Below are 14,405 nucleotides of genomic sequence, written 5' to 3'. Positions count from 1 at the left end.
GTTTACACTTTGAGGTTGCTTCAACAACGAACAAGCTTGCATTTACTTACTTCTTATGGTATTGGCGAACGATTTATTAAATATTCATAACACTTTAAAAATAATATTGTGATAAATTAAACTTATTCAGTGAATGAAATTATCGACCAAATACTTCTTTATATACATAATTTTGGTCTACAATCCTCTTTTTTTCAAGACGCTTACGCTACCTACGTCACCTACCCGGTGAATATTAACATGATTGAAGTATGTTGAATTGAAAAAGAGAACATCAATGAAATTACACATGCCAGTCGTATCTAAATTAGATATTAACATTCAACACGTCATATCATGTTATACAAAGCTCATGTAAAAACAATGTTGTTTCAGATGCATTATTATTGATCTCCATTACTAAAATCTCCGTAGTCTGAATCGTCACATCAATGTATATATTTCGTTTTATACAATTATTAATGTAATCCTTACTTTTTTTCAACGCCAAGAAACAGATCACCATGAGTAAAAGAAGTAAGCCCACACAACCGATAACTACCACCTTCAGGTTTGCAAGGATCACTGCCGTCAGGTCAACTGTGTGAAAAAGGAAAACGATTTTTCATCATAAAACACAGTGAATTTCTTATATACCCCATTAATAAAGATGCAATGCGTCTGAGCTAGATACTGAATTACCTTACTAAATCAAACGGACTTGTTTGGTATTAAAAACATGAAAATGAAAACAAAGTAACAATCTAGTAACATATTACGGGCCAATGCATCTGTATACAATTCTGATAAGAGTGCGTTTTGTCATAGATACACACATATTTACCTACCACTGCAAATTTGGGTAAATATTTAACCAAAGCAAGTACACAATTTTGATTAAATAATTACTCTACGTTAATTAAATTATCACACAATATTCAATTGTTAGGAGGTTGTTAGGAAGTTTGTCAATCTGAACAAGGGTTTAGGTGTATACCTATTATTATGATATGTTATTCTTTGGTCTCAATATTTCACATTTCTCACATTTAGTGACAGTCAGTGTAGTACTTGAGCTATGAGCGAATACGTCGTTTGTGTTGTTAGCGATGCATCTATATGTGACATCATCTCGGTATTGTTTGTCAACAATGTGAAAGGTCCACAATACATTTCTTCCCTTTTCTGTTCTCTCAATCTGCTGCTCTTCAACATAATGATTCCTCCATTCAGTGTCTTCTGTTAAACGCTGAAGATGAACATTTGGTGGAGGAATCCCCTTGGCTAAACAGAAAATGCCATAACCTTTGGCCGCATTTCCAGAGGTATCTCGGCTAGTTATAACGATAACATTTGCTTTCGCTGCATACTAAATACTTCCTTTGTTTATAGAGTCACTTGTTGAAAAAAAAGTTATGTTTTCTACATTTTGAAAAACGTCTAATTATCACAAGATGCTGCAATTCCTAACATTTAAAAGAAAAAGAATAACAAGGCTCGATAATTACACTGTCAAATATGACGCAGGGTTTCTAGTAAGTAAAAAAGTAGTACCCCTTAAATATATAAAATGAAGCTATTGGTCAGAAAAATCATGCCGACAAAATACAATTTTAATACTTGAAATAACCACTAGTTTACGTAAATCAGTTTTAAAAATCTTTTCAGGAATATAACTTGTAGTTAAAAAGTATCTACCAAATACGTCAATGCTGATGACGTCACTTGCCGATGGCTCTCCAATGTCATTTGTAGCGAAACATCTAAGAGTACACGTTGTTTCCACAGTCATGTAGTAAGAGAACTTCCAGTAATTATCTGTTACATTCCAGAAGGTTTCATTAAATGGAAGGTCCATCCATTGGTTCTCGCTGGTTTTCTTCTGTAAGAGCACGCTAGGACTAGGGTTGCCATCAGACAAGCACGTGACAATGACGTTCTGGTTCCTGTTAACCATGATAGGCGAGGGTCTGTTGGTCAACGGTATCCACTCTACACTCGCAGGATCTAGTAAATTCAAACACTTTGTCATTGGCATCATGGAATTGCATGCTAATCAGGAAATGCGTCACACTTTCTTTGCATTTACTCATGAAAAAATATGTGTCAATTATTAAAATAGGATGTGGATTTGGGTTATGCAAGAGCTCATTTGAATTGACATAAACTTCCTGGTAGGAATTTATATGTAAATATTTGTTAATCAATTCAGTATTAAAGCAACCAAACATGCAATGAAACTAAACGAAACTTACAAAAAATGTGGAGTGGTTTCTTCGAAGTTACATTCAGCTCCGGTGAAATTGAGCAACCAAAGAAATGATCGTGAAATATTCGTTCACTGGTAATAGATATGCTTCGGCAATACATCATATCAGTGTCGATGGTCTCTCCAAATCTGTCGTTAACGCTCCAAACACTGCTTATAAACCATACAAATGGAACGTCATGTTCTGACTTAGTACTTCTAACACAACATTTAGCGGTGATCGTATCATGCAATGTAAAATTTCTATCCACATCAATTTTCATGTCACCTGTTCAATAAAAATAAAAACGAATGAAGTAGAAAAAATAGTGTGCATAATTATGTTATTTCATTTGAGAAAGAAACCCTGCCTTTAGCTGGATGTAAGTCATGTTTAGGAATGCAAAAATAACTCACAAATACACCAATTACGTTTGCTCATTTAATTACCTCGAACGTGTAAACGGTTTGTCTTCGACTCTGCATTGCCTACTTTAGGATACCCTACGCATTTGTACAACCCCGCGTCTTCAAATGTGACATTTGAGATTTCCAAGTAAGCTTTCGACCCGGATAGATAAGTGCCCTGCCTTTGTCTCGTAGACTCGTCCTCCATGATATAATTGTTGTTAAAGACCCAATAAATGTCATCACTCAAATCCATTGATGGAAAATGACACGTTATATTAATGGTACTTCCAGCGACAACTACTTCAGTACGGACAGCATTTTCTGCTGGAGAGATTGGTACATGTAATGTGATTAATATCTGTTTTGCAATGTATTGGTTCATATTTTTCCAAAAGCAATGTGTGTATGGATATTGTTAATTCAACCATGCTGTTTTTTTATTACTAGTGATTTGTTTATAGATATATTTTTCTCTTCAGTAAGATGTTAGTAGCTAATTACTACAGTCATACCTGAATGTATCAGAATTCCCCATTGTACCAGCAGTATGTAAAGATAGAGTACACGGCGGTTCATGAACGGCATCTGCATTTTCCTTCGATGATCAGAAGACAGAAAATGTTGTTGTGTATTGTAAGTGGTGTTAGTGAGCAGACAATATACGTCATGATTTACGACTGTGCGACATAGACACATATAACAGGGCAATACATACCACGGAGATGAAATATCAAGTCATGTAACACTTAACACGCATCAGGAACGGAACAAGCGAACCTATTAATGTCACAAACTTACTCTGACAGTATCTGACAAAATCTACCTCAGAATGTAATCAAGACTATAAATTCAACTTATTTCTAGAGAGCATGGTCTCAATATTAATATGTAAAAACACGTGTTAGGTATAATTCCGGTTTTCATGATATTTTGCATTAAAATATGCATGCCATATATCTCGAATAATGCTTACCACCATGTAGGATGGAAAAACTAATGTTCATTGTTTGTGTTATGTTTGTTCTTTTTTAATTTTAAGGACAAAATAAAAAAGGTGTCTTGTCTTCATATGACCAATAGCCCCAGGTTAATATTGTTTGTGTCTTTAACACATTTGTGGTGCGTATAGGCAATAACTGAAACGTAGTAATAAACCGGAGGCTCATAGTAGACACATATAAGCTATTGTACAAAATTTACAAGACAAAGAACTGTTATGTGTATTCCATATAAATGGATGCAAAATTACGACAATTGGTAATGATATTTCTGCCACTAAAGTGTGCTAATTACAATGTATGGAAAATATGTTCTTACCTGCGATTTGCTGATAAATCAATCACGTCTGAAGAATCTTGTCGATAATCTCATATTCGTTAATGAACCTCTAAGAACAGCAATAATCATTCAGCGTGCTTCTGCGATAAAGATTAACATAAACATTTACTGAGATACATTGTATTACTTCGCGAAGCACTCTCATTGCTAGTATGTTACGCATATGTAATACTCGTCCTTTCCCCCAACAGATAATTTCTCTTTCAATAGTGAACAAAGCTTACTACAGTCTCTATTCGAATGATACACCTACTCATACTAAAAAAACTGAAAGCAAAACAATTGGTTATGAAACAAGGGAGTTAATTTATTATTCATTTATAGATCGTACTCAATGTAGTGTACTTATTTATACGTACAACTTGCACCCGTTTCCTGATTGATACAGAACAATATATATATATATATATATATATATATATATATATATATATATATATATATATATATATATATAAAATGAAAATCGAAATTGCCTCCGTTTTTTAATTTTAATTTTTATTTTGACCGTTTAAAATCACTGCTATCAGTTCAGGTTGCGTATATCTATATCCCTTTATATATTTTAGATTTAACCCTTTAAACATCTGAGGTTAAACAATAAAAGTGACATGACTACATAGTCTATTACTCGGGCCTTTGAATCCTCCACTGCAACACAAAATTCATTGGGTTACATATGACGTGGTCTCATATGATATGTTTACTATGTAGTTCAAAATGTCCAATAACAAATAGTGTTTAATGTCAACCAAGCTTGCTCTGTCGCATTATGTTAAAAGAAAACAAATTTAGTCGTTTTATATAAATCGTTGGATAAATCTATAAATCTATGCCTCCACCGAGGTGCCGACGTCATAATCAAGTTAGTCATTAAGGAACATTTTAAAGATGTAGCACATATTACAGGTGAATATCTTAACAGCAATTTGTACTTTACTAGCACTCTTGTTATTTTTTCTTGCCTGGCTAATGACATGTCCTTTAAACATATTACAGGTTAGCGACAATACGTAATTAAGTTAGGTATTAGATTCCTGCGGCCATCTTACCTGAGAGGGCACACAGAGCTACGATTAACAGGATGAAAGACACTTTTGTAGCCATTTACATGACTAGTAATTTCTGTTTTGAATAATGTCATGTACCATTTACAACTTACAAACATCTTCAGTATGAGAATCGTTATTCTATTCTTCCAGAACTCTTGAATTACGACAGAGGTTGGGACATTGAAAGTACTTAAGGCATAGGAAGGTTTAACCCGCTATCGTAATTTATTGCAGAACTTTCTGTTGGGTCTCGTAGATGTGACCAACACGGAAATATTATAGCCCACAGGTATGATTTGAAAGAAACAACATTTTAAGTATGCAGTGTGGAAAAGGTGCCACTCTATCGCTTCCTGACAGGGACGTAGCCAGGGGGGGGGGGGGGGCAGTGGTATAGCAATTCGACAAAATGTTTAAAACTGCATGGTATTTTGTAAAATATGAACGTTTATATTGTCCATCAGTTAAGTTTGTCAAACGTAGATAAGTCGAGACATTTAGACAATAAACAAAAATCATCCGACTGGAAAATTGTAAAAGAGAACTATGTTTGTCTTTCTGATATAATATGTAAAAGAACATGTAAAATAATTCAAACAGGAAACAGAATCTGCTGATAATATGATATCATATGATAATGATGAAACTGGCAAAACTTTACAGCAGATCGCATCTAAGTACCTTCTATAGTTCAAAAATTTCTCACCCCCTCCCCTTACACCCTTCCCCCATATCAATCGCAAATTCTGCCCCCACCCTCCCCCGCATATAAATTCCTGGCTACGTCGCTGCTTTCCGATGAGTTACGAAACTTAAGTAATGACCGCTTCGCCCGTAGTACCAAGACCTTGACAAAATCCGGCAACACACCACTTCATCGATAACAAGTGATCGGGTAGTGTATTAGTGACGTTTAGAGGTCGTGCAATGACATACATGGATTGTGACCACTCCCGATTTTGCAATTTCCCAAGATCAGGCCCCCAAAATCCCAAGGACACTGTACTGTATGGATATCTAGCAATATCTAGCGATAACTAAGGATGAAAATCCCAAAATCTTCCCTAAACTAAAGTGTGTAATGAACTTGAAACTGGTTTCGGAAATATCTGGTATTTTTTCATTTCCTTCAACGAAGTTTTACAGTAGCCGTTATAAGAGGTTTTAATATTTGTACACAAATAAAGTAACTGCGTCTGGATTTTCGAATATTCCCTGACATTCTTCATCATTTTCCCCTCTACTCGTGCAATTTTGACCGGTCTGTTAGGGGTTGAAGGAGGTTTTCATATATTGGTTGTCCATAGATGAAATTTTGTGTAACATTATGGGTATGTTTTGAAGTAAATTTATTAACGAGAAATGTGAAGTTTCAAATTCTGAACAAATAATACGCTTAAAACCTTGGAAAGTGGGGCTGACGGGTATGTAGGGCGTCTACAATAGCAATGATCCACAGGATATGTGATGAGATCGAACATGATGTGTGACTGGTGACAATCTTCAAAAAGGTTATGGATGAAAAAAAAACTGTTGGGAAACACTTGGTTCTCAGGCAAAAGTGAACATCTGGTTGGTCATTTTCAAGCCTGAGAAGTGCGATTTCCGGTGATCTGGGGGGGGGGGGGGATATCAAAACCAAAACATTTTGGGTACGCTGTGCGCCAATGGCGCTCCGCTTAGATAATAATTCGCGCCCCCGCGTTAACAAATCCTGAATACGCGCCTGAAACTTAAACAACACAAAAAGTACATCAGTGACAATACTGCATCCATAAAAGTATTAATAAAATGATTCCTAAGGTTTCGATTTCTCCCCCCCCCCCCGCCCCCTCATACCCCTTCTTCAAAATATTACAATTGTTTATTGTAAAAATTCCTAATTGCACTAATTTGTCAAGCTCACTGGCGACAATGACTTTGTCCTCATCTGAAAGTCTATAGGGACGTATGTAAAATGGCTCATCATTAGTAAGAGTAATATCAGCCTCATAATTTGGACAGTGAGATAATTCACCATAAAGAGAAAATGCATCTCTATGTGAGTCTAGAAATTCATAAATGCTTTCTGTTTCTGAAGCATTCAGAATACTTGCTCCAAATTAATGTTTTCTCTCATGATTTCCTGTTCGGATTTGGAAACCAGGGGATCATCAGCTCTTAAATGTGGATATCGATGTAAATTATATCGTGTAATAGCATGTGATTGAAGGATTAAAATATGGTAACCTTCTCCTGTTATCATTCCGACCTGTCCTAGGACCACGAGAATCACGAGAACTATATCTTTGCCTCATATCTTTTGGATTGTCTTGCGATTCTGACCTACGTGACTGATCAAACTTAGTTTCTAATTCCTGAATTTTGTTACACAACTCGTGTATCTCAGAAGATGCAGAAATAGTAGGAGTCTGAACAGAAGACGCTTTGTCGTGCATTGCCATAAATAGTTCGGAAGAAGCTGGGGGTTGACTTTGGATTTGTAAGTCAAAATAGCATTGTACCTTCATGACCAAATTTGCAATTGTTGCTTGTGGTGATGAAGACATCAACACTGCTGAGCGGCATTGCAAAGGCAGGGCCGAGATGAATTTATCTCTAATTTGATCCTCGCCATAACTTAATGGTGCTGCAGATTTGGAAATTTTGGCCAAATGAGCTTGAGCTGTATCACCTGGCGTATAGCTCAATGCGTGAAATGCCTGTGATTTTGCACTGGAAGAAGTCCCTGGACTGAAACAAGCAAGGAATTGCTTGCGAAGATCAGCAATAGTTGAAAAATTTTTGTTTTCAATCCAGAGTCTGGCTTGGCCTTTAAGTGTTCGCTTAAATATGCGACATATTTCAGTAAATTCTTCCGCTACAGGGGGGTTTGGGACGGCAATTTATGCAACTCCAAATAATCATCAAATCCCAAGAAATGAGCTTCAGCTAAATCTGCATCAATTAGATCGCCCTGAAATCGTGATGGCAAAAAATCAGTGGGCCTATGTTTCTGCATAACAGAGGTCGAAGTTTCCTGTTCACTGACGGACATTATGCCGAATACAATAAGGCTAGTTACGAGTATACAACATGAGCCTAGACTTAATTGAACACACTATCGACCGCAATTAAATACAAATAACAAATATGCAATACATGGACACGATTAAAATAACTTATCGGTACACTCTGATCTCAAATAGGGGTTGTTGGGATACAAATTGGCATGATTTCACTCACCCTTAAGTTTAACTAAGAACTGGTACTGCAAATGATGATTGAAGTCCCTCGGCTAGAAGTAGTAGTAGTAGCGGCAGGTAGTAGCAGGTAGGCCTACATCTCGTATACTGCAGATTCGTTCGCCGTTAACATCGGGTAGAGCCTAGGCTTAGATCGCGAAAATGTTCAGTTCTGATGTTTAGAGCTGTAGTATTCTACGTACTAGTTGCGCGAATGTTCAAACGCGAACTGCATGCTGGGTTGATTAACGTTAGACTAAGTGTACGATCAGTGGTTCCTGCATCCGGTGTACAGACTTAGGCTAGTATAGGCTGACTTCCATCGCAGAGTGTGTATGTTAGGCAATGTCGTGAACATGCGTTGTGTTCCTCGTTAGGTCTTCGGGCCAATAAAATCTCCTGTTCGTATTGATCGTAACGAACGAAAGTTGTGAAAAGTTCCGTTACCGTTTTGTTCCTGAAGAAAGCAACCGATCTCCACCATGTAATATTGTGACGAGCCCGGCTCCTCCGATAGTAATTCTATATCGGGACTCGCGATAGAAAGGTACTAGGGTTATCTTGATGCCGTATTTATGCTTCTTCAGGAGATGTCTCGAACGGGAGAAAACAATGAGTTCACAGAAAAACAATTTGACGAGATAGGATTTGATTAATGATTCGGTATAATTTCTTCTCTGTCGATTCTCTTTACAAATAAAACTAAATTACAATGATTTGACTCCATCAATTACGCAATTAGAAGGAGTGATGAAATGGTGACGAAGCAATGACGAAGCGACGAACTGGTGACGGAGCGGTGACGGAGTGAAGAATTGCGGCAACATGCCGCCTTTTATACCTTACTTCTATAAAATCCCACTGCGCACAATCAGTAGGCAGCCAATAACCTGACCATCCTGTATTAACTTAACGATATAAAAATAAGTGCGCTGGCACTGATCTGCCCTGATTGGTTGGGAGTTTGGAAGTCCACCCCTTTTCCTATGGAAACTTCCATACCACGTGAGAGAACCTTCTCGAATGTTCCACAGACATAATGGAATCTATTTTGGGAAAAGGCCCTGTAACAAGATTCAATAAAATAGTTAAAACTTCTCGTGGGAAAACTGAATCCATGACCTAGATAAATATATAAGGGGCCTGTAAGGTGTCTCGATGGAGTTTTTCGGTAACATCAAAGAGGCAGTATTACTATTTCATAACAATAATGATTCCGCCATTCAGTTTCTTCAGTTAGACGCTGAAGATGAACATCTGGTGGAGGATTCCCCTTGGCCAAACATATAATAGGAGAATATTTGGTCGCCTTTCCGTGAGTATGTCTTGTGGTAATAAGGATAACATTAGCTTTCGCTGCAAAAATTGAACAAGTCCTACTAAATTCTTATTGTCGCGTGTGAAAATGTCGCGAGTGAAAAAAAAAAAAAAAAAAAAAAAAAAAAAAATTATATATATATATATATATATATAAATATATATATACATATTTAATATATATTACAAGATGCTACAATTCCTACAAATAAAATAAAAATATAACACGAAAAACAAATTTTAATAATTGGAGCCTCTACGATGTCAAAGAATGTGCGGTTGAGAATGGCTTAGAAAGTATTATACCTTAAAAATACAGACAATCAAGCTATTTGTCATAGGAATCACGGGTTAAAATGTAAATACTTCTAAAGGCCACTAGTCTAGTAGATATTTTCAGGATCATAACTTTTAGTAAAAGCGCATCTACCTAATACTTCTATGGTGATGACGTCACTTGCCGATGGCTCTCCAATGTCATTTGTAGCGAAACATCTTAGAGCACACGTTGTTTCCTCAGTGATGTTGTAAGAGAACTTCCAGTTTTTATCTGTTACATTCCAGAAGTTTTCAAGTAATGGAAGGTCCATCCATTGGTTCTTGCTGGTTTTCTTCTGTAAGAGCACGCTAGGACTAGGGTTGCCATCAGACAAGCACGTGATAGTGACGTTCTGGTTCCTGTTAACCATGATAGGCGGAGGGGTGTTGGTCAAAGGTATCCACTCTACATTCGCAGGATCTAGTAAAGTCACATACTTTGTCATTGGCATCGTGGAATTGCATGCTAATCAGGAAATGCGTCACACTTCCCTTGCATTTACTCGTGAACAAATATGCGTCAATTATTAAAATAGGATGTGGATATTGGTTATGCAAGAGTTCATATCAATTGGCAAAAACTTCCTGGTATGAATTTATAGCTAAGTAATTGTTAATCAATTCAGTATTAAATCAACCAAACATGCAATGAAACTAAACGAAACTTACAAAAAATGTGGAGTGGTTTCTTCGAAGTTACATTCAGCTCCGGTGAAATTGAACAACCAAAGAAATTTTCGTGAAATTTTCGTTCACTGGTAATAGATATGTTCCGGCAATACATTATATCAGTGTCGATGGAAATGGTCTCTTCAAATTTGTCGTTAACGCTCCAAACATTGCTTATAAACCATTCGAATGGAACGTCATATTCTGACTTTGTACTTCTAACACAACATTTAGCGGTGATCGTATCATGCAATGTAAAATTTCTATCCACTTCAACTTTCATCTCACCTGTTAAATAAAAAATAAAAACGAATGAAGTACAAAAAGTAGCGTGCATAATTATGTTTTTTCTTTTGAGAAAGAAACCCTGCCTGTAGGTGGATGTAGGTCATGTTTAGGAATGCAAAATAACTCACAAATACACCGATTAGGTTTGCACATTTAATTACCTCGAACGTGTAAACGGTTTGTCTTCGACTCTGCGTAGCCTTGTTTAGGATACCTTATGCACTTGTAAAACCCCACGTCTTCAAATGTGACATTGGAGATTTCCAAGTAAGCCATCGACCCGGATCGATCTGTGGCATACCTTCGTCCCGTAGACTCGTCCTCCATGGTAGTATTGTTGTTTAAGACCCAAACAATGACATCACTCAAATCCATTGATGGAAAATGACACGTTATATTAATTGATCTTCCAGCGACAGCTACTTCAGTACGGACAACATTTTCTGCTGGAGAGATGGGTACAAGCAATGTTATTAATAACTGTTTTACAATGTATTGGTTCATATTTTTCCAAAAGCAATGTGTGCATGGATATTGTTAATTCAACCATGCTGTGTTTTTTTTTTATTACTAGTGATTTGATTATAAATATATTTTATCTTAAGTAAGATGTAAGTAGGTAATTACTAAACTCATACCTGAATGTAACAGAATTCCCCATTGTACCAGCAGTATGTAAAGATAGAGTACACGGCGGTTCATGAACGGCATCTGCATTTTCCTTCGATGATCAGAAGACAGAAAATGTTGTTGTGTATTGTAAGTGGTGTTAGTGAGCATACAATATACGTCATGATTTACGACTGTGCGACATAGAAACATATAACAAGGAAATCAATAACACGGAGATGGAATTTCAAGACATGTAACACTTAACACGCTTCAGGAAAGGAACAAGCGAACCTATTAATGTCACAAACTTACTCAGACAGTATCTGACAAAATCTACCTCAGAATGTAATCAAGACTATAAATTCAACTTATTTCTAGAGAGCATGGTCTCAATATTAATATGTAAAAACACGAGTGTTAGGTATAATTCCGGCTTTCATGATATTTTGCATTAAAATATGCATGCCATATATCTCGAATAATGCTTGCCACCATGTAGGATGGAAAAACTAATATTCATTGTTTGTGTTATGTTCGTTCTTTTTGAATTTTAAGAACAAAATAAAAAAGGTGTCTTGTCTTCATATGACCAATAGCCCCTGGTTAATATTGTTTGTGTCTTTAACACATCTGTGGTGCGTATAGGCAATAACTGAAACGTAGTAATAAACCGGAGGCTCATAGTAGACACATGTAAGCTATTGTACAAAATTTACAAGACAGAGAACTGTTATGTGTATTCCATATATATGAGTGCAAAATTACGACAATTGGTAATGATATTTCTGCCACTAAAGTATGCTAATTACAATGTATGGAAAATTGGTTCTTACCTGCGATTTGCTGATAAATAAATCACGTCTGAAGAATCTTGTCGATAATCTCATATTCGTTAATGAACCTCTAAGAACAGCAATAATCATTCAGCGTGCTTCTGCGATAGAGGTTAACATAAACATTTACTGAGATAAAATGTATTACTTCGCGAAACACTCTCATTGCTAGAATGTTACGCATATGTAATACTCGTCCTTTCCCCTAACAGATAATTTCTCTTTCAATAGTGAACAAAGCTTACTACAGTCTCTATTCGAATGATACACCTACTCATACTAAAAAAACTGAAAGCAAAACAATTGGTTATGAAACAAGGAAGGGAGTTAATTTATTATTCATTTATAGATCGTACTCAATGGAGTATTTTTAAAATCGAGATTTGTGCTAGGTAGACCATTTGGAAATATATATAAATAAAATTAAAATCGAAATTGAAATTGAATATATATATATATAAATGTATATATATATATATATATATATATATATATATATATATATATATATATATATAAATGTATATATATATATATATATATATATATATATATATATATATATATATATATATATATTGTTTCTGTATCATTTCTATCAATCAGGAAACGGGTGCAAGTTGTACGTATAAATAAGTACATATATAGTATATATATATATATTAGTATATATAAGTATAATATAAGTATATAAGTATATATATATTCAATTTCAACAGAAATTGACGTCATGCGACATATACTGAAGCTACTCATCAAGTAGTGACGCTTTCTGTGTACGGCAAGAAAGACCCGGCGGGTAATACAAACACTAAGTATTTGACTAAACTAAAGTGATAAAGTTGATATAAATTATAAAATAATTTATAATATAATAATATATAACATATAATACTCGAAATGGTGATATCGCGTGCACGATGATCCTCTTATGAGTCTCGAAACCAACCCCTCCCCCCCCCTCCGGAAACCACTCCCATGACAACAACGTACAGCATAGTGTTTCCTTACTAAGAAAAATATTAAAACATTTTGCGTTTCCGTGCGTCGTGATACTCCACCTTGCGATAACAGCGAACAACATAAGGAACACCCACAGTGTGTTATTTTTTCCGGGTTCTTTTAAATCTGATATCCTAGGCAGGCACATTCCAGTACTTTTCTATCTACGTTTAACATACAGAAGTAAACACTTAACAGTAATCGTGTACATAATGTACAGTATTTTGATCATATTGATAGTGTGTTAAAGGATGACATTAGACACATTTTTGTTGTATTTTGATATAGTGTAGACCGTTTAAAATCACTGCTATCAGTTCAATTAACCATTTAAACATCTGAGGTTAAACACTAAAAGTGACTTGACTACATAGTCTAGTACTCAGGCCTTTGAATCCTCCGATGCAACACAAAATTCATTGGGACACATACGACGTGGTCTCATATGATATATGTTTACAATGTAGTTCAAAATGTCCAATAACAAATAGTGTTTAATGTCAACCAAGCTTGCTCTGTTGCATTATGTTAAAAGAAAACAAATTTAGTCGTTTTATATAAATCATCGGATAAATCTATGCCTCCACTGAGGTGCTGACGTCATAATCGAGTTAGTCTTTAAGGAACATTTTAAAGATATAGCACATTTTACCTGTGAATATCTTAACAGCAATTTGTACGTTACTAGCACGCTTGTTATTTTATTATTAGATTGCTGCGGCCATCTTCCCTGAGAGGGCACACAGAGCTACGATTAACAGGATGAAAAACACTTTTGTAGCCATTTACATGACTAGTAATTTCTGTTTTGAATAATGTCATGTGCCATTTACTACTTACAAACATCTTCAGTATGAGAATCGTTATTCTATTCTTCCAGAACACTTGAATTACGACAGAGGTTGGAATATTGAAAGTACTTAAGGCATAGGAAGGTTTAACCCGCTATCGTAATTTATTGCAGAACTTTCTGTTGGGTCTCGTATATGTGACCAATACGGAAACATTATAGCCCACAGGTTTGATTTGAAAGAAACAACATTTTAAATATACAGTCTGGAAAAGGTGCCACTCTAAGCCTGTATATGAATACTGGAATATCAACTTCTTATTT

The 14,405-nt window shown here is 35.7% G+C and overlaps 1 protein-coding gene across 17 annotated transcripts in view; it reads right to left on the bottom strand.

The window, feature by feature from the left end:
• The window catches only part of LOC139976724 (cell adhesion molecule 2-like), a 38,877-nt gene extending 26,277 nt beyond the window's left edge, over positions 1-12,600 (bottom strand). For 4 of the 17 annotated variants that reach the window (XM_071985393.1, XM_071985405.1, XM_071985394.1 and 1 more), the window contains exons 1-7: positions 12,290-12,582; positions 11,483-11,565; positions 11,006-11,290; positions 10,557-10,844; positions 1,678-1,986; positions 1,027-1,341; positions 475-579 (exon numbers count right to left, since the gene is read on the bottom strand). In XM_071985393.1, the coding sequence (XP_071841494.1) occupies positions 475-579; positions 1,027-1,341; positions 1,678-1,986; positions 10,557-10,844; positions 11,006-11,290; positions 11,483-11,561 (1,381 nt within the window). In that variant the 5' untranslated portion in view covers positions 11,562-11,565; positions 12,290-12,582. Of the gene's footprint in view, positions 1-474; positions 580-1,026; positions 1,342-1,677; positions 1,987-2,234; positions 2,517-2,677; positions 2,963-3,150; positions 3,234-3,955; positions 4,224-6,887; positions 9,609-9,999; positions 10,309-10,556; positions 10,845-11,005; positions 11,291-11,482; positions 11,566-12,289 lie in introns of those variants that run through there. The other 13 variants (XM_071985399.1, XM_071985403.1, XM_071985402.1 and 10 more) reach the window with 9 other exon arrangements.
• Between the last annotated feature and the right edge of the window lie 1,805 nt (positions 12,601-14,405).

This window comes from Apostichopus japonicus, chromosome 12 (assembly GCF_037975245.1).
Source record: "Apostichopus japonicus isolate 1M-3 chromosome 12, ASM3797524v1, whole genome shotgun sequence".
Lineage (NCBI taxonomy): Eukaryota > Metazoa > Echinodermata > Holothuroidea > Aspidochirotida > Stichopodidae > Apostichopus > Apostichopus japonicus.
This window is presented reverse-complemented; position numbering and strand designations above follow the sequence as displayed.